The sequence below is a fragment of the Balearica regulorum genome, chromosome 6 (assembly GCF_011004875.1).
Source record: "Balearica regulorum gibbericeps isolate bBalReg1 chromosome 6, bBalReg1.pri, whole genome shotgun sequence".
Taxonomy (NCBI): domain Eukaryota; kingdom Metazoa; phylum Chordata; class Aves; order Gruiformes; family Gruidae; genus Balearica; species Balearica regulorum.
The window spans coordinates 15,953,278-15,977,093 of NC_046189.1; the positions used below are offsets into that span (position 1 = coordinate 15,953,278).

At 35.7% G+C, this 23,816-nt stretch overlaps 1 protein-coding gene across 1 annotated transcript; it reads right to left on the bottom strand.

The window, feature by feature from the left end:
* Window positions 1-301: 301 nt before the first annotated feature.
* DNAJC10 (DnaJ heat shock protein family (Hsp40) member C10) lies at window positions 302-23,802 on the bottom strand. The gene is made up of 23 exons (XM_075756485.1): window positions 23,646-23,802; window positions 22,656-23,017; window positions 20,802-20,967; window positions 18,986-19,036; window positions 17,857-17,939; window positions 17,521-17,652; window positions 16,529-16,622; window positions 16,241-16,318; window positions 14,935-14,978; window positions 14,411-14,548; window positions 13,205-13,294; window positions 12,323-12,436; window positions 11,415-11,529; window positions 9,213-9,340; window positions 8,825-8,941; window positions 7,931-8,032; window positions 6,729-6,884; window positions 5,697-5,830; window positions 4,408-4,461; window positions 3,883-4,030; window positions 3,318-3,437; window positions 2,026-2,142; window positions 302-1,421 (listed from the first exon to the last, which is right to left on the bottom strand). The coding sequence occupies exons 2-23, from the start codon at window positions 22,854-22,856 to the stop codon at window positions 1,410-1,412; spliced, it is 2,394 nt and encodes a 797-aa protein (XP_075612600.1). The 5' UTR covers window positions 22,857-23,017; window positions 23,646-23,802; the 3' UTR covers window positions 302-1,409.
* Window positions 23,803-23,816: the final 14 nt, after the last annotated feature.

The following is a 23,816-nucleotide window of genomic DNA, read 5'->3' on the forward strand; positions in this document are numbered from 1 at the left end:
TGAGTTTGAAGTTTGATTTGGATGTGGGAAGATCTAATTTATTAAAAAATAGATGCAATACATTCTCTTCTTTCTCAGATTAATACACTGCAAAACCACAAAGGAAGAGAGGCAACCCTGAATGTAGAGGAAGAAGCATTTGAATGCCTTAAAGTTACTAGAATTCTCCTTTTATTTCTTGCTGCCTTCTTTATAAAATAAATTACTTGTAGATAACATACTTACAAATTTATAATACTCACACTACAGTGACTAGTCATACCAAATCTAAATACATGGAAAGCAGGGAGGAAAGTCCATCTGACAAGTTCTCAGCAGCATTTTATTGAAAACATCAAATATTTCAATGTTGAACTCAAACACAGCAGACATTTTGTTGTCTTCTGTAATTTTTTGTCTATTGAGAAGCTATGAAAAATATTACTCAAAAGAGTGGGAATTATATGAAGATGTATGAGGAGACATTGCAATTTACAGTGTTCATTATTAAATTAAAAAAGGCACTTGCTATCCTGCTTGCCTAAAGATTATATAAAAACAAACAAAAACCCCAAAACATGTCCGCAGAGAAAGGGAAAGTGGTAATACCAAAAGAGGTTAAATATGTTCACAGAATACATTCATATTTAAAAAGACAATAATGAAGTTATGACCTAGTAACTTAAGCAGATGCTTCTATGACATAACTTAAAGTTGAAAGTCATTGAAACACTGAGTTTGAAGTCCTTGATTTTTTTTTTTAATTATTTGAAAAAGAAAATAAAAAACCCAACAAAAGCTCTTCAAAGTTCTGTTCATCCAGGCACCGCCACCAGTGCCACAATATTGTAATCCACTCGAGGGCAGGAGCAACGTAATTCAATAAACCTATCCTGCTATCAGTTCTTGATTTTATTTCTTACCAATTGACTAGACAATAATGCAACCCCAAAGCAGAATAATCATCAGATAAAACTCTGTCTTTCAAACAGACAATCCCTCATTGTGTTTCTGCATTGCAGAGTGGTTGGTTTGAGTGCATATTCAGCCACAGGCTGAGTGCCACATTCCAAAAGTGTTTGAAAAGAGACAGAAAAGTATAAGGAACTAGTAACTGGGTAGGCAAAGGGATACAGTCTACATTTCTGGTCAATGCCAATGTTTGACTAGGAAGAACGTAGTTGGTGTATCAGAAGAGGGACATGCAGAATTCACTTGCAGAAACACTGAATACCTCCACCAAAACCAAAATGCTTTCATCTCCCCACAGTTTAAAGAGAATTCATACAGTCATATATGCCTGTGAATTCAAACTGGTTTTCATCTTTTTTGTCCTGTCATGAAAGGTAATCAGCCTTATATTTCCCTCGTGGTGTCTTCTATATTCACAGCTTCAGAATATTTTGTATCGGATCTACCTCCAGTACCAATTACAGTTCATCCTAGTGACAAGAAAACAAACAATTAAGTTCTTCTAAAGTACAAATAATAAAAATAATCAAGATTACTGGGGGGGTGTGGGGGTGTGTTTCTGTGATTTAAAATTTCTCTGTGGTACTAATTTTCTGACTGAACAAATGTTTCTTAAATAGAATTCAAGGTACTTCTTAACAGCTGTGTATTAATATCTTCTGAGTTAAAATGTTAATCCCAATCTTGCACTAATCAGTCTCTGTAATTTGGTGCCTGCTTACTAAGCCTGTTCTAAGGATTACATGTAAGGATACAGTGCTTCTCAACCATTTATCTTTAACACAGCTGTCCCATGGATATCTGTAAATTCTGCTAAGTCTTGCCATAACTGATGTTGCAACTGCAGTATTCTTTGCTACATCTGTGGACATGGAGAACTGAGGTTGAATAAATAATAGTAACTGAATAATAATAACCAAATAATAGTAACCAAAACAAGACTGGAAATTAAATGTACCTGGTACTATTTGAAGATATGGTAATTTAATATTTCATAGACAAAGAGTAAATACTAAGATATAGTATTCTTTACTATAAGTGTTTTGCAAAAGGGCCCACAGTAAATATTCTTACCTTATTTCTAGATTTTTTTCTTTTTCCTTTATTTTGAATTGCTTCTAATTTTTCATTCAAAAGGTCAGCAATACCTTTTGCATCTCTGCTGTCTATATATTCGCCAAGAACATTTTTCTAAAAAAAAAAAAAGTGCAACATGTTACCCATGCTCTACACTGAATAGAAAATCTGCTTACTTTCAGATAAAATTCAGGATGAATACAGGGAGGAAGACAATGGCTCTGGTAGGTTGATTTATGATTCAGATGTATTTTTGTCTCCATTTAAACAATGCCAGTTGTCTTTATAGCAAGAACCACTCTTAGCTGCGAGTTTTCAAAACTATACAAATTTTGTCTTGATCCTTAAAGAAACCTGAAATATTTATAATATTCTCACATTCATTCAATTAGGTATTTAATGTAGACAGCCATTACAAAGTCTGCCACTTCATAATCTATGCTCGTGAAATCTGTCAGTGTGGGTTGCTACTTTTGAGGCCTGAAAAGCCATTATTCTTTACCACAAAAAACTCTCACTGAATTTGATAGGATTGTGTAAGGAAGGATCTCTAGAACGTCCTGTAAGAGATTCACTTAAATGGAAAGGATAATTAAAAGAATTAGTTTAACTATCAGAATGCACTGAATACTTTCTCTTTAGTATTAATACATCTAAAAAGACTTGGAATTTAATAGTTTTACAAGAATAAAGGCAATTTCCTACAACTATCTGGATACTTTTCCATATTTTAATTTATTACTACTTACCTGTTAGTAGGAAATACTGATCTCAGAGTCACAATAATAATTGAAATGGTTTGATAAGGTTTGCTTTTGAGACATAACACAACTAAATATTTTTAATCAATTTTCTATCTTAAAATACATTATTTAAATCAAAATTATACTGAAATGCTATGATTACATTGAAAGAGTATTTCTCCTTAACCAAAGTTAAGTTGTTCCACATTTCATTTAGAGAGAGACTTTGCCTGCTTTTGGTAGCTGGTGGTAGAATTGGTAAAGGTTGAAAAACATTTTGTCACATTAAACCCTGGTTCTAGTTAAGCCCACATTTCAGTTATTCTTCTATTAATTTACAATTTATCATTTTTCAATAACACATTATTACTGTATCATTTTCCTACTATTTTAAATATTATTGAAGTTTATTATTATTGTATATCCAGAATATCTAAATTATGCACTTTACTGCATTACAGAAATAGTTTCTTAAGTCTTAATGTGCAATGAACCGCATCTACTAACAGTACTCGCTCACCAGCGTACACAAAGAGGATACTTTACCTTTGTTCCTTGGTAGGGGTAAAACTTAACAGTAGGATAGGCTCTGATATCAGCGGTTTGACAGGTCTGAGCATACATCTGACAGTCTACTTTTCCAGCTTTTACTTTTCCTTTAACAGTCTAAAAAGAAATGTTTATTAGAAACAAACTTTAAGTTTCCATGAGTGACTGTAAGCAAATAGCTTGAATAAGCCAACAGTGCAGCTAAAGTAAATGAAAAGCATTGCTTGAATCCTTTAATGCCTCAGAGTACTTGCTTGCTTCTCAGACTGTTAACCTTGTATCAGAAGTCACTACATGTTCTGCAGAGCACTTCTACTTGAATTCAGGGCAAAGCGTATCACAATTCTGAAGGTCACCCTGACATCTGTCTCATAAGAGGGTCTGTGTGTGGGTCTCTGCAAGACAATATCCACTGACAAGTGGGACCTAAAAGTATGGACTTGCAGTGAGAAGGATCACTGGGGTATGCGATTTTTGGATGATTGTTAAGAAATAAAGTGCTGATGAATTATATTTTAACCATTAAAAGTATAAACATCCACTAATATGGTTAAAAACCTACCCTTGCAAGGATCTCAAATTCAGGAGCAAAATTTTGACAAGGTCCACACCAAGGAGCATAAAAATCAATGACCCAGTGATCTTTTCCATTCAGAACTTTTTCTGTGAAACTCTGAGGAGTCAGGTCTACAGACACTTGTGGTAAGTATCTGTAGAAAGGAAGAATAACAATCATAATCCACTCAAAACTTTAAATGCATCAAGGTTCCATTAAAGCACAAGAAAAATTTCTGAAATTAAGAATATTAATAGTCTGGAAATCCCTCCTTTATAGAAGAATCACTTTTTAAAAGTAGTAGACAAAATAATTATATGGTCTTCAGAAAATGGGTGGACAGTATGGAGTATGCTATTTCTCCACATTTTAAAAGCTTGAGTTAAAGCTTCCACATATTTTACCATCTTAAATTAAGCAATACATATACCTATTTCTAATTCTTGATTTGCAGAGCATTTAAATATTAATTTCTCCTAGCAAGCAAACTATATAAGCAGCTTGTGAACAAAGTTTGATGTAGTTTCTTACCCCAATGCCCAGCCTCTCAGTGAATATGAATCTCTGTGCCATCCATTGTAGCTACTATAAAAAGATTAAGAGGAAAAAAAATACCCAGTTGCACAGTAGTTTGAATTACATTTGAGGAAAAAAACTCCCTACCACACCACTCTGTAGAGTGGAGATTATGAAATAATGAACTTAAATGCATATGTTTTATGATATATTTCTACCTTGCTTTCAAATCTGAATAAATAAGTCCCATTAATAAAATTGAAAGATATAGAATTAAGGACTAAAAGATGAAGCCTTTCAGGACATTGCTTAGTTTTAATATGCCAGTGACAGGTTTGAAAAAAGATTAATTCAGGATTCATATCCACTAGTTTACAACTTTATACACAGTATTTTTCAATAGAGTTACCTGGTCAAAATCTGACTTGATAGCTTTTGGTGATCTTTATTTTAAGAGACAAATTTCCATATTTTTGCAGGAAATTGCTGACTTGTGATTAGGAATTTGGCACTTAACAGTCATATTCACCAACTTAGTGGTTTTCAACAAGAAAAAAATAATTCTGCTTTTAAGAGAAACTTTATTGAGAAGAACTGAATAAAAGCAAGCAGTCCAATGATGAAAGCTACTGAAGTCTGCTGTTGCACACTACAATGAAGAGGCATTACAGTTTATTATCTGGCAACATTTAATAGAACTTTCCAATTTGTAAAATAACAAAGCAACATATCTGCTATTCCAGACAGTTAACTATCTTGAAATATGCACCTACTTCCTGAAATGCCTGGATCTTCAAACAGTACTATGAAATGGAGGGGACAGGCTGTTTGGATTTGGCCAGATTTCATTTCCCATAGAATTTTTTTGTTAATGATTACTGTTTCCACACTAATGACACAATGAAGGGGATGACTAGATATACAGCAGAAATTTTTTGCAATAGTGCTAACAGACTGTTGGCAGGGAGGACGATCAGATGGCTACATCACTCTGTTAAAGCTATAATCAGTTAGGCCTAGTAGTATTTTTGTATTATAAGATTTAAATAATCTACTTTAACCGGCACTTAAAGTTAGAAAACTAGCAATTGATAAAGAACAAGAAATAAAAATTAAGATTCCTGAGGCAGTCTCAGTTCAAATTACTGAAATGAAATGGCACTAAAGTAACAAAGTCAATATCTAGGACAGTAACATAACAGCTTATTGTAATAGCTGTGATGAACCTTTTCTACACAACAGAAGATGTATATTCATCTTGTTCCCACCATCTAACATTTCCCAAATTGAAGTAAACTACTTACTAATATTGATGAGCTGTGTTTGATTTTTGAGGAAAGAGTCTTATTTCAGGATATCCTCGAACACTTTCTTGATGACAGAAAGAATAATATTTTTGACAATCCACACTGCCTACACTGATTAATCCATTTAACATCTGAAAAAAAGATAAGAACCTACACTCAAATATGCTAATCAATAATCCTACACTTTCAGTAATACTTCAGAATTTAAGTCTCAATCACTTAGTTGGAGAAAAAAACCCAACAAAACAAACTGAGATTATCACAAGGCTTTCTCCTTTCCTGTAAATGGGTCTAATCTAATGGGACCCAGCCACCCAGGTACATTCCCATTATGCACGTGGCTCATGAGGCACCCTGCTTCAAAGATACATGTGAGTGTGGTTATTTAGCGTAAGGATTACCATATTACCACGTTTCATACCATAGGCTCATGAATTATGACAGATCCAGGCACAGTGCAGATGTGCTATCAGTTGCAGTATCAGTGGTACTTAACATTTATTTTCTTTCAGTGAAGAAAATAAGATCTCAGAAAAACAATCTCCCTAATGTAGGAAATAATTAAGATGGATAAGATTGTACTCCTTTAATCTTAAATTCGAGTCTGATGACTAATGGTCATAAAGAATACTGAGAATAAAGTGGTAAATTATTTCAACCAATTTTTATCTAATTTATGGATAAATCTTTTTTTCATATTGTATTGGATTTGCATGGCAAGAGCTGTTGTCTATATAAAGCACTAAGCAGCAAGGAAAAGTTAATTACTAAAGTTTCTTAGATCTTGGAAAACACACTTGTATCAAGAGGGAAAACTGGATTACAGTATCAGTGTACTGAACCTTTAAAGAAAAAGAAAAACTTTGTATTTGAAACAATATAAAACTGTCAGGTAAGAATTCCCTGTTTTGCCTGCAATATTAATCACTAGACTTTCTCAGCTGACAGATCTCTCTGACAGCAGTTGTATCGTCTCAATAATAATTCCACAGAACAGGACACAAAAGCAGAAAAAAACATGTCATTTACCCTGGCCATTTTTTTCCATTCTGGCATTAAAGCCTGACACGGTCCACACCACGGAGCGTAGAAGTCAACCATCCAGATTTCCTCTCGTTTTCTTCTCTGAACTAATTCAACAAATGTCTCTGGTGTTAGGGAGACCACTGATGGATTCCTAAGATCCTAAAGTAAAGACAGTTTATAGACATATACTTTACAACAATAAGTTATTCTGTATATAGCACCATCACATACAGACTGTACCAAATTCTGAGAACGTCCCTCTTTCAGTGAAATCTGCTTGCTACTGTGGTAGGGAAGATGCCACATCACAGAAAGGCACAGAAGCATCAAGTTATCCCTTCAACCTAACAATCACATGCCTGATTTCCTGAGAAGAGCTATCAAAAAAATACAGCCAGGCTGCAAAAGTGACATTTTCTGTCTCTTCTCCATAAAGGGAGGCAAAAGTCAAGAAATTCAGCTTACCTGGCAAGAACAGGCAGTAGGAAACTCAGCCATGCTCTTTAGGCTGGGATACAGAAGAATACATATGATGCACTAGGGGCCTCTGAATCTTGACTGAAAAAAACCCCTGATCTCCACCTGTTCCTGCATGTGTGCTTTTAAACCTGCCTTTTCTGGGCTGCCTGGAGGGAATGAACAGTCTCTTCAAAGAGTAGAAAATAGCCTGTGGACCTAGCAGTGAGAGAACCTGAATGCTGGAGGAAAGACAGGTGCTAGAACTCTGGCAGCAACAATGATGAATACCAATTATTTGCAGTTCTGTGAGTTAAGAAAGGTCACGTAACAGCTGAGAAGTGTGGAGGGCAGCAAGCTAATTGACAAAAAAATGTGAACCTCCTCCTATGTCAAGGCATGTATATGAGGCATTTTCATTGTTACAGCACTTCATACTTTTAATTCCTTTATCATCTATATGAGAGAGAAATCAGTACTATTACTCTGCAGATTGGAAGGGATCTTAAGTTATTTGATAATGATCTCAAAGAAATTACTTGACAGAGTAGGAAAATTCATCCATTAGGTATCAAGTCCCTGACTGACAGTTGCTGAATCACTTTCCTTGCCCAAGGTTTATTTTCACTCTTTATCTTACTGTTCTAATTAATTTTAAAAAATAATCTTAGGATCTTCCAACTAAATAACATGTTTATGGATGAGCTACATACAGAGAACGACTGCAACAAGGATTATGATTTACCTACCTCTATAAACTCCAAGATCTGCTCAGCAGAGTGATGTCCTTCATACTCATGAATGTCAGACTGATTGAACACAACTGTTGTTGGATAAGCTCGAATGTTATGCTAACAAAACAGACAATAAGACATTGCAAGGAATTATTAGGTTTCTTGTACTTTCCTTTAACTGCCATTGGTATTGGTAGCTCGCAGCTGCTATCTATCCAATTTGTACAGTACGACTGCCCAGATCACATGCAGATGGGAGTTTGAAACCATTACAAATCACTACAGAAAAGATGTCAATGGTATTCAGAGATGGCATCATTTGTTCTGAATTTAAAAACCAGCCAGTAATTCATTGTTTCATTCCACTACTGTATCTTTAAAGAAGTGTATTCTTTGACATTACTTTTACTTTGAAATTGATCCTGCACTTAAGCACTACAAAACAAAAAGCAGAGTCAGTTAGGGTGAACTGAATTAGAAGTGATTTTGCAGACATTTTCAAAAAGTGTTATATCAATATAAAACTTGTATTTTTAAATGTTTTACTGGGTTTTATCATCCTTTGTGAAGAACAAAAAGAATACACATATGTACTTATATACACACTAGAAAAAGCTTTCTGGTTCTGCTTCAATTCTTTTTTTTGTCTTAAAAAATCCCCAGGAATTATTAAATTCTGACACTTCCAGAGTCTTCCAATAACACTATGAAATCAGAGCAAAATGTGACCTGAATTCTGCATTAATATATTATCTGTAGTGGTTACATAGTTTGCTCCTTTGAAAAACATGATGATACAAGTGTCCTGTTTGGTTTATTGTCTGCCCCCATCCCTCTACCCCAACTAGAAGAAAATAATATTATCTGAAAGGATTTTTTTTTTTTTTTTTTTTAGTTCCTGCAGCTTACCATGTTGCAGAGCCCTTCATGGACAGTACAGTCTAGTGTTCCAAATTTAAGCTGACCATAAAGATGTTTTGATGCTTTCCTCAGCTCTGGTAACAAAGCTCGACAAGGAGGACACCACTAGAAAACAAAAAAGCAAGTAAGCACAATTGCTTTCCCCGCAGTTGGCTCTCAGGAGAATGTAAGCTGTTTGAGATTAGTAATATGCTGCTTTGACAACAGACTCCACTAAATACAAAACCCACACAGTCTAGGAGCTAGTGCTGCCAACGAATGAGAAATTACAATACCATCTCATGATGCTGAAAGACATTTTCAAGATACTGCTGGTGTGTTGTTACATAGTTACATAACAGATTTTAGAAGAGGAATACAAATATTAAATATTTACCGGTGCAAAGAAATCCACAAGCCATGGCTCCTTTTCTTTGTCAGGAAAATTCTGAGGCCCCAGTGTGATAACATGAGAGTTGACACTTTCTTTGGCAAATGCAACAATGTCATATAAGATCTTCTTTCCTTCAAAGAACAATGTCGAAAGAAAACTTTATTTTTCCCTATGACAGATCTCATTAAAAAACTCACTGATAGCAACAGGAGTTCTTCAGTCAGTTCCCTTGCCGGATCTTTAAACATGGCCTGCTTAAATAAATTGAACAGGTACTGGCTTGCTTTTTCTCAGGAAGACAATGCTAAACTGTCCAAACCTACACAGGTATAATCCTAGAATCTTTAAGGTTGAAAAAGACCTCTAGGATCATCAAGTCCAACCATCAACCCACCACCACCATGTCTACTAGACCATGTCCTGAAGTGCTATGTCTACGTGGTTTTTGAACACCTCCAGGGATGGTGACTCCACCACCTCTCTGGGGAGCCTGTTCCAATGTCTGACCACCCTTTCAGTGAAGAAATTTTTCCTAATATCCAACCTAAACCTCCCCTGGAGCAATTTGAGGCTGTTTCCTCTTGTCCTATCACTTGTTGCTTGGGAGAAGAGACCAACACCCACCTCACCACAACCTCCTTTCAGGTAGTAAGACATACTCTAGCTGATAATTGATATTTGGCTAAATATTAAACTGGGTATTTACCTAATATTAGCCAAATAAATGTTTTATCCAAGACAAAACATGTTTTTGTCAAACAAAATTAATGTTTTTTTGTGACTGGACTACTGGCTGTTTTACTAGCGTTTGTTGGAATTAAACAGTTACTATTCTAGATGCACTTGCCTTGGCAAAGGTATTGACACAGTAAAGACTTCAAGCAAAACAAGAGATACTGATAAATCACAGCTTTTTAGGTGTGACTGAAGTTCCTGCTGAAACAGCTCAAGTGGGCAAAGATCAAGTCTCTTCATACCCTTCACATACAGATTTGTCAGCAGAAATGAGTTTGTCTTGAACTGAGAATAAGAACTTCAGGGTAATTAAATCTGAAGTCACTGCACAATGACTTACTAAGGTTTATTACTGTTCTTAGATTTTAAACTGTTGAAGCCCATCAACATAGTATATAAAAACCACTGATTCTTTCAAGTATTATATTATTATAAATACTGGAGTGAGATGACTATTGGCAAACATTCTCTATTTTGTAAACAGTAAACCAAACCACTCAGAAAAGAACATATGTACTGTAGTCCAATGTATTTCTCTTACACTATTTGTAATCTATGCCATTATAAAAAGATCTAAAAATGCTGTATGTATATGACCCTTTCTTGGTTTTCTACAGGAGTGGAAATTTCAGAGAGTACATAAGGCTTTTCCCAGCAGCAATCATTAGATGTATGGGATCGTCTTTTCCGCTTAGATACAACTAATCTTTTCTAAATGGGCAAAAAATTTTCTCCTTCTTTATTACAGTACTGAGGTTCTGACTTCATTCTAGCAAGCTGTTTCTAATACTTCAGAGGCTGAAACTGAGAACCTCATCTTGCAAAATTGTCTTGTGCTGCATTCTGGATGAAGCTACATGTATTGCTGCAATATTCAGTTTTGCTTAAGGCTCCATTCTTTTTCAACCAGCATTTTTGAATACTTTCAGTGGTACACAGTAACATAGTTCCAACCTTTCCTGGAAGGAAACTGCAACTTCGGAAATGAAAGTAAAAGTCGCAATATAGATTTTTCTTGGATGAAAGTCCACAAAACATGGAATTAAATTTTAGTCCAGTGACACATGAAATCAAATCCAAGCTTCTCAAGTTGGCAGCACTGTATAACGAGCACGTTAAGCCTCTACGAAGGGTGTGCCTTACAGCATTCTTTGGTTATCCTACCCAAAGCAGAAGCTGTCCTGATCAGCTTCAGAGATTTCCTTTGTATGTACTTATGTATGATATTGAAATAGACAGAATTGTAAAGACAAAATACATCTCTTGGCATCTGATGACTATTTACCCGGGAAAAAACAAAAAAAAACCCAAAGGAGATGAATTTGTGCAAGGCTACAGTAAGGTCAGAAGAAAAATAGCAAATATTAAAACTACAAAACTGTTCTTTGGGAAAACAAATGCAGTTTGCCAAAGATAGTGTAATACCAAAGTGATTACGTAATGATTTAAACTTGCCGAAGTTTCCCTTACCATGATGAATTTCATAATCTCCAGTTCCTTTTCCTTTGAAGACTGCTAAACAAGGCTGATAGACATATAGTTTGTTGCAGATGGTTGGTGAGGAAAGACAGTCAAACTTGCCAACCTATTTAACAGACAGTGCCATTTTAATTAAGGCATCCTAATTTACATAGATGAACATATTTTGAAAAGCAGTAAGAATTATGATAGATTCATTAAGAAAAGGTAAAAATATGGAAAAGTAGTAGCCCTTTTATAAACAAGAGTGGTCTTAAGACAATCTTGTAACTATGATGTTTGAGGAAACCTACTGGCACAGCTATATGAGGTTGTTTGCTAATTTTTAAAGGCTAAAATGGGGAATAAAACCTTGAAGAATCCTCTTTTTTTTCCCCCCTCCAAACAAAATAGCAAGGAGGCAAAAAGACACCTAAAATAGATGTGACATTAAAATTCTTCTAGTCAATGCAATGATTTTTTAAAAATATATACCTTATAGAATAACACTCCATATGTCTTTAGTACAAAGTTTAAACTTGGTTTCTTTTTATTAAGAAAATTTTGAAGATAATATAGGGTTTTCTGACTAATTAAAATATAGTTTCACAACCATCAAATTGATGTTGAAGTGTTGACTTTTAATTGTTAACTGAATAGGATCTGCAGCAACATTTCCCATGAGAGAGCAGTTTTAAAAGATAATCTTTCCTAACTACTTTTAAATTATTCAAACCATACGGGAAACTTCATTGCTTGCTTTAAATTAAAAACTTTACTACAGATCTACCATACAAGAGTATATTTCTTTCAGTACCAAAGGTGGCAGGTGGTAGTTACAGCTAATAATAATGAAAAACATACTGATTGGTTCTCTGATTGTAAATGGTATTTAACACTAGACAAGTGAACAGTCTTACCTGAATATGTTCATCTTTAAGTAAAAATTTAAGTTTTTTAAATTCCTGTACATTCGATTTATCACTCTCCCCAAACTGGAAGAACAGCAGCCATCGGTGATGAGCCAGATGGTCCTTTAAACAAAGGAAAAAAAACCACCCCACAACAAAAACACAGAGAAAAAAATATTATTCCCAACTTATACCAACTTGTAAATTCCTTTTATGTTTTATAAGGCAAATGGCCAATTATTCATCTGATCTCTAAGTGACCTCCTCCACTCAACAAGGTCTTTCATGTTGTCCTTCCACTAACCTTCACTTTACTTCATCATAAGCAGGAAAGAGGAAAAAATCTGAAAGCAAGCTGGCTACGTGCTACCCTCTGTACTCTTTGTTTCCATGTGCATTTCCTACTGTAGATCAAGATGCTAAGTACTACTACAAGTGCAAAAAGAGGTTTCCTCTTTTTTTTCCTCCAAGACATGAGTAACTTTTATGACTTCTAATTTCAGTTCATACATAATTTATCATGGATTAACAATTTTTTTCTTTCTTACATTACTGACAAAATATATTTAAAATAATATTCCGTACAATGCAGTTGATTAAAAAAAAAAAAATCTAGAAAGTTAGAAGTGCAGACTGAGTTGCAATGGCAATTTCTGTGGTTTTCTGTTTTCCTGTTAAATACAGGCCCCCTCTTACTTTTGTTGTTTGGCACGTAGACAAACCATGTTAAATAATTTTGGCCACAGAGGGGGGGGGGGAAAAAAAGTCATTTTCAGTTAAATAAAGACTAGGTTGTTGTATCAACAGGATTTGAAAAAATGTAAAAAGTAATGATAAAAAATATAAAAATATATTATTTAAAGAAATCTTAACATATTTTTAAAAAATTACCTCTAATGATGCTGCAGAGATAACTTCGAAGTCTGGCAGATGCTGCATTACTTTCTGATATATTTCTCTGGCATCTAAGGACTTAAGAAACTAGGAAGGAAAGTTAATTGTGTTTATTACAAGGAATTACAAACATCAACCTGATTGTTGTTGACTAGTACTCAAACTGTCAAGGAAATTATTCTGATTTGTTCCTTTCCATCAGTTGAAGAGTACAGTTAGTAATATGTTATTTGATCAATTTCTTTTTCATATATGTAGTTTCACAAATAGTACTCTCAGAATACTGCTTTTTAGCTTGTTTTCCTACCATATTAATCTCAAAATATCATATTTTGTCAAAATGGATGTTAAAAGTCCCAAATTCAAATTTCAAAACAAATTTTCCAATCAAGTTTACATGATTTCCAATCTAGTTTTACAGCCTTCCTTAACTGCACTGTAGAGATATTTAAATTTCAGTAATTTTTACAGTTTAGGACGTAATATGAGTTGGTAAGTTACAAGGTTGAAAGTAGGTAGGTTACAAATTTAATTTCCTCCTTTTAAAGATATAGATAACAGTAGTGACAATAAAGGAACAAGCTGCTCTTCAAACTGAGAAATGCCTCCCACTGATTAAGGAGGTTACAAGTAGCATACGAATGTAGGAGGAGGAGGTTGCAATATTAGAATATGGGTGAACATAATCCATGCCGACAGACAACGCAGGACTGCTCTTATCACACACGTCAGTACTCCGTTCAGAGCAGCATTTCTCAAACTTGGGATACCTGGGGCACATTCGTTCTGGAATAAAAACTGGGGGAACACAGCAAATCTTCCAAGCTTGCCCAGGATAGGTGGGTAGCAGCTTCAGAACCAGCTCTGGGGCCTGTCACAGAGCATATTCCACCCCTGGATTCCCACGGCTGCTTGGGGAGGCTCTGAGGAGGCGGCTAGGCAGAGCTACAGGCTGCTGCTGCTGCAGCCTGCTCCTCTTCACCCTCCCAGCACACCAGCAAACTGGGGACCACCTCCAGGGATTGCTGCCTTAGAAGCCAGGAGGCATATAAACTCATACCAGAGCATACAAGCTTAGCAGAAAAAAGAAAAAAGCATATTTTCAGTTGTATATAATCAATCTGGAAATTATTTATACATTCCTTTATTATTGTCATCACCTTATTTTATCTAAATACAGAACAGTTGAGAAACAACTCGTACCAAAACACCTCCTTTCTCTTTGTTATTTATGGTGGCTCCAGGTGGAAAGTATGCTGTAGTACTAGATGAGATATCTAAATTATCACAAAGCTCACCCTGGGTGCCACAGTCCATCCAGCCTACATTAACAAGACCTTCCTGTAATAAAAAACAAACCAACCACAAACCAACAAAAACAAACACACAAAATATATTTTTTAATTTCAGGTTCAAAACTGCTTTTGAAAATCCCAACACAAGCAATTATAAAAGCAATTATATCCCAACACAAGCGTTTAGAAAATGGAAGGAGACCGCATTGAATTTTTAAAGAATTTTATAAAATATGAATGAATGTTAACTAATGAATTACAATGTTATTCCAATAGCTATTAAGTAAAAATATTTCACTCTTTGAAAGCTATTGGGTGAAATCTTGGTTTCATTAAACTCAGAAAGAGTTTTGGCTACAACTTCATGCTTTCACTTCTGTTATTTTGTTATAACTATAATAGGTAATGCTTTCAAAGTGAGACACTGCTTACCAACATGCCAGCTAGCTTAAGGCGTGTTTGGTAACTCAAGCAATCTGCAAAATAAAAATTATTTATTTACAAACATAAAACTTCAAATTATTAACGCACTAAACCTACTCTTGTTTAGAATGACCCCTTTCCTCCCTACAAAAGTAACCATTTCAAAAGGCATGCTTCCTGGCTATTTGTCCAGTATTTCAGTGACTCAAAGTTGTAACATCTAGTAATCAGCACTTCATGGTTGTCTAAGTTAAAAATAACATGAATAACATTCTCTTGCTTCATCAACACAGATATCTTATTTTAAAAATTTGAATATTTTATTTGCTATACTAAGACTTACCTTTAAAATTTCTTCTTAACCAGTGTTTAAAAAAACACCAAACAACAAAAAAACCAACCCAAGAGGTATCTACGTACTGTCTTGGAATGAGATTTCAACAGATATATCAGCTTTCTGTGATTCAAACAATAACTCACTATAATAAATACATCATATGCTCTAATTACCAACCCAGACTTTGAATAGTTACCTTCTGATGCAGATTTTTTTCTGAAATAAGAAGATGCAACAACCTCACTTTAATTGGACCAATGTTGAAAACTAAGTAACACAAGAACTGCAATTTGAGATCAAGCTATTAACAAATGTAAATCCAAGACTGCAGCTCTGGTTATTCAGTTCACAGAGCAAAGGTCTCTTCATAAGACCACGAAATCTTTTATTTGTCAAAGGTGTAGTGCATTTACTTAGCTCTACCAGCTAACCAAGGAACTTTCTCATATACTGTATCCAGTACTGATCCCAAGAAAGTCAAACAGCTACAAAAAATAATGCAAATCTAAACTCTGTCATGACATCAGTGGTAAAAGCCAATTACTGTCCAAACCTAAGTTAAGAGAAACTATTCAGCTAATTTTTGAGTATTGGTGGTTTAATGGGAGATACATCCTTTCTTCTGCTCAGCTACCATGACAAGCTGGCATGTACCTATGCAGTACCTGTCATTTGAGCTTGAGCTGCAAACTGAAGTCAGAGGCCTTTTCTGCCAGTCGCCTTCCTGAGGGGTTACACTTGAGTGCTGCTGTAATGACTCACGTCACATTACAGAAGCACAACAGCATAATCTCTCTATTAATGTCCCTTTTGTCAAACTGCCTCTCAAATGGATCTTAAATGACCCGCAATCCAAACGCTGTGATCATCTAAGATGTTTTACAACTTTTTGTTAGAAGCAAAAGGGATTATGCCACTATCAGCCAAAGTACTTTCTTTTCCTGTTTACCTTATTTGAAAAGTATTTAATACACCTACCCCCACGCTCAGCACAGAAGGTGATCAGCCAACCAAGACCAGAAGCAAATGAAGTTTCAATGGCATTAACAAAGTTTCCTACGAGCGAAACAATTTGCATTAGTTTGTGACTAGTTAAACAAGAAGGTTTTAGATTTATACCAGCAAATTACAATAAGCTATTTTTGATTTCAAAAATAACACTTAGCGACAGTGGACAGATTCAGCTGTACACATAGTTTCTGCCATATTTTATATCATAAAAGCAATTTCAAGAACAATACCCCAAGCAAAATATGTGAACATTACCTGCCCATAACTCGGTGACTGTACTTGTAACATATTGCATGGCAAAGTTCTTTAAGCTCTCTTTTGACCTATCTCCATAATATTTCACTGGTTGCTACAGAAGACAAAGAGTAAAGTTTACAAAGTTTAAAAAAACCCCAAACAACAACAACAAAACCAAAAATCCAAACCCCAAACCAACCAAAACCTACTGTTTGTTTATAACAGTACCTATGCAACTGTGGGACACCCCGCCCAAGCCTTAGCTCTCACTGTTCTCTCCCTCCCTTATTGGAATGTTTGGAATTTAACTTTTATTTTAAATTTTGTAATGTGATTTCTTCCCAAGTCCAGCAATACAAGGATAATTTAGTCTTAGAAACACCAACTCCCAATGATTATATTTCTATTTAAATAAAAATTGCTTCCGTCAGTCCCTTTAGCATATGCACAATCTCTGCCTTCAGCCTCTCAAATCTCATCATTGTCAAAACGTGCCAAACTATTCAAGTGCAATTTGTACACCACCTTGGCACCACTACTTCACAAGCAGCTATAAAGTATGATGTACATAATGCAGCTTACATGGAGGAAATCTTGTGGAAGGAATTTCCAAGTTTCTTCAGGCACATGGTCATTTTCTTTAGACTCAAAACCACAGACTACTCTTTGTATTTGAAAAGTCCATTACAATACCATAAGAAAAACTGTGTAAGCAGACTTGTTGCATCGCTACAGCACCACTGCCGACAACATCTTCCCAAATCAGAAGTGATACGTTGCACAGTAAAATGATTCAAAAAATACACTGTATAAACCACGTATCTGTTTTCAAAGTTAACTTTCTAAATTAATTTAACCAAGATGAAGGAAAAGAAAACATAATTTACTGAAAGGAAGTAATACGTTAAAAGGAAGATCGTTATATAAAGATCTATGATTGAAGAAGTATTAAAGAAATATTCTTCCAGATTTCAGTCTTTCTAAAAATGTTTGAAGTTTTAATCACTCACCATTCCGGTTTTGAAAACATACAGACTGGGATAACTGTTAATCCCTTTAATTCGACAAAGCATTCTATTATCTCCACAATTGACAGCTCCAATGCGTATTACTCCATCCATCTCCTTAGCAAACTCCCTCCACTAGAAAAAAAGAGGAAAAAAAAAAAAAGGAAAAAAAAAAAAAAAGGATATTTTCCTATACAGATATAATGAAAAATTAGCACATATTTTATTCCTGGCATATTGAATGGTTGTCTTTGGCTTCAGCTTCCGAGTAAAAATTCATTAAGTTTTATGCTGTTAAAACCAATGAATTTTCAGAGCTAATTTGCTTGTTACACATACCGTAGGTGCTAACTCATGGCAGTGGGAGCACCGAGGAGAATAAAAATTGACAAACCATAATTCTCCCGAGTTAACAGCAGCATCTAGATGGAGAGAAGAAAACTGTAAGTAACACACATCTACAATACAGTTATATCTAGAATGTACATTTTTACTATATTGTTTTCCCCAAGAGCTGAATTAAGTATTTATATGTCAGACACAGTTAGTAACAGTCACTCTGATAGGATAAAGACCGAACCTCACTTGCACATACTCGCTGTTGTAGGCAAGCGTGCAAAAATCCTATTTCAGAGGATATCGGCACCATGACATCTGTTTTATCAATTAAGAATAAGTTTATTCTCTACAGATTAACCTAGCTGATATATGTGCTAGTGTAAGTCTGGTTACCTTAAAAACAAAATACAAGTTCTAAAAGATTTTTTTACCCGCTATAACTTCACATTTCCTTATATCACTTCATGTACTTTCTGGGTTCTACTAGGCAACCTTTTTAGGTAGATTCAGTCCATACAAAGGAAACTGTACTCAAAATGCAGATGAAAAAAAATATCACACAAAATCCAGTACTTTCTCCCTCTAGTCTCTTTTAATTATAAAAATCTTAGCTGTAATTTTAAAAGGGAAAAACCCACAAATCATGTCCTCACTGAAAGCGTTATCTTTCCAGACCTTGTTTTACTTAGCTGTGTTTTTAGTATCTGGTATTACCTTCTGGTATTGAACCTCCTATGCAAGCCACAATTGACTGGATTTCACAGGAAAAAAAAATATAATAGAAATATAATAGAAAAGTTCTATCAAGTGCATTTTCAGACAAGAGACAAAAAAAATAGTGATGACAAATTAAGAGAAACAAAGTTTTAATTCAAATAATTTCCTCTTACAGATCTCACAAAGTATCTTTCAAACTTAATCTAACCTGTTTACTGATATTGATCCATTTGCTAACTAGCACTTACAGGAAGCGCTAAGGGTTTGTTTGTTTTCTCATCTGAAGATGATTCTCTGGCAATTTTTTGTCTAGATGTGTAATAGAAGTCTATAGATACGCAGCTCAGAACGTAAAAATTGTTACTTTGGGTTACCATACTGTCAAACAGATAGCTGTTTACTTAAAACTTACCAAATTCTCCTCTATCCAATGTTATAATTTCAGGATCATCATCATAAATACCTATTAAAAAACCCCAACAATTGCTTTTTATTTTTGACATCTTTAAAATGAAGAAATGAACTATCATCTTACTCACAAGACAGAAAACAGAAGACAGTACACTTAAATTGAAACAGTAAGCTGGTAAAGAGATTTTACAACAAAGCTATATTTATTTAGTAATGTGTAACCTTAATCTCTTATGAACTCCCACACCCTCATGCTACAAAAGCCACTTCAGGAAAGTTCTTCTGGTGTTTTAGCAGAGAACTTGAACTACCATTGTTACAGCAAGAGTATTAGAAACAACATCAACCAGTTGTCAGATTAAAATTCAAGAAGGTTCAGCTCTTAGTGAGCGCGCTATATGTAATGTCTAGAAGCTTTCACTTCTCTCAGCCTCTGGTTATTATCTATTTAGATCACAAAGGCATTTCAGCCACAAGCTTTTCCACTAACAGAATGTCAGAATGCAGTGGAATCAAGTGGTCACAATAAAGGTGAGGAAGACAGCTTTTCTAAAAAGCTAACCAGTACCACCCAGAACATCACGACAAAACAATCTACTGCTTCAAGTATGCAAGAAAGGCAGTGCAGATACCAAAAATACTATTAGGCAGCATTATATTACGCTACTATGGCTACGGATCTCTGGTGAGATGCTATTTCACCTGAGTATTCAAGGATTAAATGCAAATAAATAATGAGAAAAAATAATTTATACAGATGACAAGCTAGTTTTTATATTACCATCCATTTATATCTCATGCAATAGAAAACATACACTCATCAATACATATATATAATATCTATGTATATATACACACATTAAAAATATATATTTATATATAATTATATATAAAAATATATAGATACTCTCCAAACGACTAGTTAATAGACATTCAAGGATATTATTTCTCAATCAAGCAGTGCAACTTCAGACAGATAAAATTTCTTAAATCTGTTTATCTGAAGTTCTAGGGTAATTTCCATATTTTCCTGTGATAGTTGCACTTCTGGTTTATTCAATTTCAATTTGCACAGACGTTATTTTTTAAAGACTGGGACGTACTAAATCAAATTACACCAGGAAAAAATTTTGCCAAGGTGGAGGTTCATTTCAGCTTTTTCTTTCATATCAATCAAACCATGTTCCTCAGCTCCCCATTTCAGCTTACACCTGTTACAGCAGCTCTGAGAATGGTTCAGCCTTTCCCTACAAATACCTAAAATTTGTTGAGACAAACATTAAATAACTTGTCTCAAGATCATTTTAGGTATGACTCTGTTGTTATTTTTTCATTTTCTACTACCACTTTACCAATCTCTAATTGTATAACTGTATATAAAATAGGCTTGACAGTGCAAAAATCTCCTCTCAAAATCCACTTGAGAATACTTTAGATAAACAAAAAGGTATTCCTGCATTAAAGAGTTAAAAAGAATACTGATGAAATATTAACACTGAAATTTAAGTGAAGGAAAAAAAAAAAAGCTTTGCACTTTAAAAAAAAAAATAAACAAGATGTTAGATGACCAATAAAAAGGTAAGCAGCAGGAACGAAAGCCTAGGGAAATAGATTATTACATTTTTGGTATTTTTGGGTAGCCATTAACAGGGTAAGTAAAAGATTGCATCAACACAGAGAAAATAACAGCTACAGGAAAAAAAGCAGAAATCTGGAGAGGAGACATCAGAACTGTGTGAAAAGATCTGATAGAGATCTGAATATTGCCTTTACTTGTGACCGTTTTAAGCAAATCACAAACATACATCATAACTTACCAAAATCATAGCGATAAAAGTGCCAGCTTTCATAACGACCTCCTTGCTGCTGATCTTCAAGACCTTTCTCTCCGTATTTATCATACTTCTTCCGTAGATCTTCATCTTTAAGTACTTCATAAGCTCTATTTATTTTCAAAAAATTTTCATGTGCATTTGGATCATTCTATTTAAGGAAAACTATAATTAGTAAGTAATTAATAAACCATATTGTACATACAATGCTGAGAAAACAAACTTTGGAAATACTTTTATATCCCTACTAAAAATGTCAGTTGCGATGGGAGCAGACATTATGCAGTGATCTCCAAAGAAACTACAGTAGTTTTCCTTTTCTGAAGCCAGATGTGCCTTCTGCTCTTGTCTTCATCCTCACTAAAGTACCAACTGAAATACAAAGTGAACTGGTAGGAGGCTGTAACATTCTCCTGTGATCCCTCTTTTCAACTCTCTTTCTTCAATGGAAGAAAAAAAAAAAAAAGTACTCAAGAATGAAGACTTACCATTTCCTCTATAATCTTTTCTACTCCCCTAGAATCCTCACTCATCCAGTTTGAAAATCTCTGCTATAAAGACAGATTCATCCCTTCTGATGTTATGGTGTAGACAGAGGCCCCCTTTTTATTTAAATAGCATTCTGGTTCTAGGTAGCTTTGGAATTAGAACAGTGAAAAATCCACAGATGTATTCTGAACCCCAGTTTGGGTTCTGAGCTGGGGCAGTATAACAGTGGTGAGCAAAAATCTGTAGCATTCTCCCACCCTTTTAACTTGTGTTTACACATTTCATTCAAAAGACACTTTCCTGAAAGATTCATGACTTATTTACCTAGATACACATGAAATGAATTACCATTATGGAATTTGTGTACAGCTTCATCTTCTATAAATCATCTTTAATGTTGAAAAATCTTTAGTAGTATTCGCATACTTGGAAACTACAGAATCTGACCCAAAATGTTATTATTTTGAAAGGTATCAACACAGGAAAAATAAACCTTGCAGTTAATAGCTACAAGTTGGCATTTCTAACTTTGTTGAGATTTGGCTTTCTCTTTGAGCTCTGTCATGTTCAAATCCATTGTAAAACATGAGCGCCTAAGAGGCTTCAACGTAGTCTGTGCAGGCTGGCCCTCAGCTCATACGGAACATCACTGTCTTCTGGGGCTCTGTGCAGGTGCAGTTGTACATACAAAGATCCAACCCTCGTACTTCCTGTGAATTTCTGATTATTTCAGGAAATCTTGAGGAAAAAACTAAGGATGTTTAAATTTAAAAATTATTTCTTTGTACTTCAGAAAATATGGTAACACAGACCGAGCTGTTCCCAGTCTTCTCTCTCTAGTTAGTTTGTTTAGAGTTCCCTACTACCCTCCCTTGTTATGCCTTGGCAGTGCCAGAATTTCTGTTTTGTCCTGTTTGATACTTGGGAGACTGATGTCTCAGTACAGGCTGATGGTGTTTGCTGTTTAGATGAGGCTTCATGTTAGGGAAACAGTAAGTTCCCCTAAGCTAAATGGAAAGAGATAAACTCATCAGTTTATCAACAAGATACTATGGTACAGACATAAGTTTTCCTCCATTTACAAAAATGTAATTGAGAATTAAATGATCTTGCCTTTTTTTTCTTTACTATAGCAATTTAACATGGCCCAAATTCAACACAACCATGTATGACCAATCTATCCCTTTTTGTAAATTTTCTCTGCAGAAAATCTGAGCTGAACCATGTTATCAGGTGGTTATGTTACTTCACAAGAACAGAGAAACATTTTAGATAAATTAAAACCATATTTTGTTTAAACATTAAGATCCATTAACTCACCAACTTTGACTTGTTAAAGATTTAACTTACCTGATTTTTGTCAGGGTGCAACTTTAATGCCAGTTTTTTGAATGCTTGTCGTATTTCTCTACTACTTGCTTCTTTGGATACTCCAAGTAAACTATAGTAGTCCTGATCAGTGCACACAAGAACTATTACACATACTAAAACTAGCCATAAAGATCTTTTCAGATATCTAAGATAATCTCCTTTGGATACGAAGAGCTCCATTATGAAGCTTTTGGAAAGTTTACAGGTTCTGATTTGAGCAAGCTTTGGGAAGAGACTCCAGTAAATCCGCTAACATTCAGAGATACAGCTGTATTTATGACGGAGCTCTTTGAAATGCTGGTTGTCCTACTTCATGTCACAAGACTTTCAAAAGTTACAACCTATAAGAAGAGGGAGGAAAAAGCAACTGAGCACATTTTCCTACTTATTCAGTAAATATGTTAGTAAAGAATCCCATTGCCAGCTTGTGCAGACTGCATGTGAACATTAAATTTCTTGATGGCTAATTATCTGCTTTCTGAAGACCACACAAGTGACAGACCATCTCTTGATTATGGATATTGTGAAAGAGGTAACCACACAAAGCTTTACTGAATGACACCTAATACCAGCCACTTGTATCACAATAAAAAAAGCGGGTTTAGTGCGGCTCACTTTTCCTTCAAACTTAGTTTTAGTACCGCAGGGGAGCATTATTCCGACAGGACCGGGTAGCTGTGAGCCAGCAGCCGCTCCGGGGCGGAGGACTGCTCGTCAAGGAGACGGCGGACGCCTCTCGCAGATAAAGCCGGGCAGAGCCCGGGGGCGGCTCGGCCCGAGGACCCGCGATGGGACCCGCCGCGGCGAAGGCCACGGCCACGCGAGGCCGGGGGGCGGCCGGGCTGCGGCGGGAGAAGGGGTGTGCGGCGAGGGACGGCCGCCGGGGCGGGGTTGCCGCGCGGTCCCCTCCCTCACCGCTGGCGCGGCCTCGGTGCCGGGCGAGCCCCACGGAAGCGGCGCGGCGCTTACCGAGCTGCAGGGAGGGCAGCGGCGGGAGCCGGCGCGGAGAGCGGGCCAGGCGCGGAGCAGCATGGGACGGCGGCGCCTTCACTCCGGCGCCGGGCGGAAGGGCGGCCCGCGCCGGGATCCGGCTCTGGGCCGGAGGCGGGCGGGGCGGCTCCGGGGCTGACGTGGCCGCCG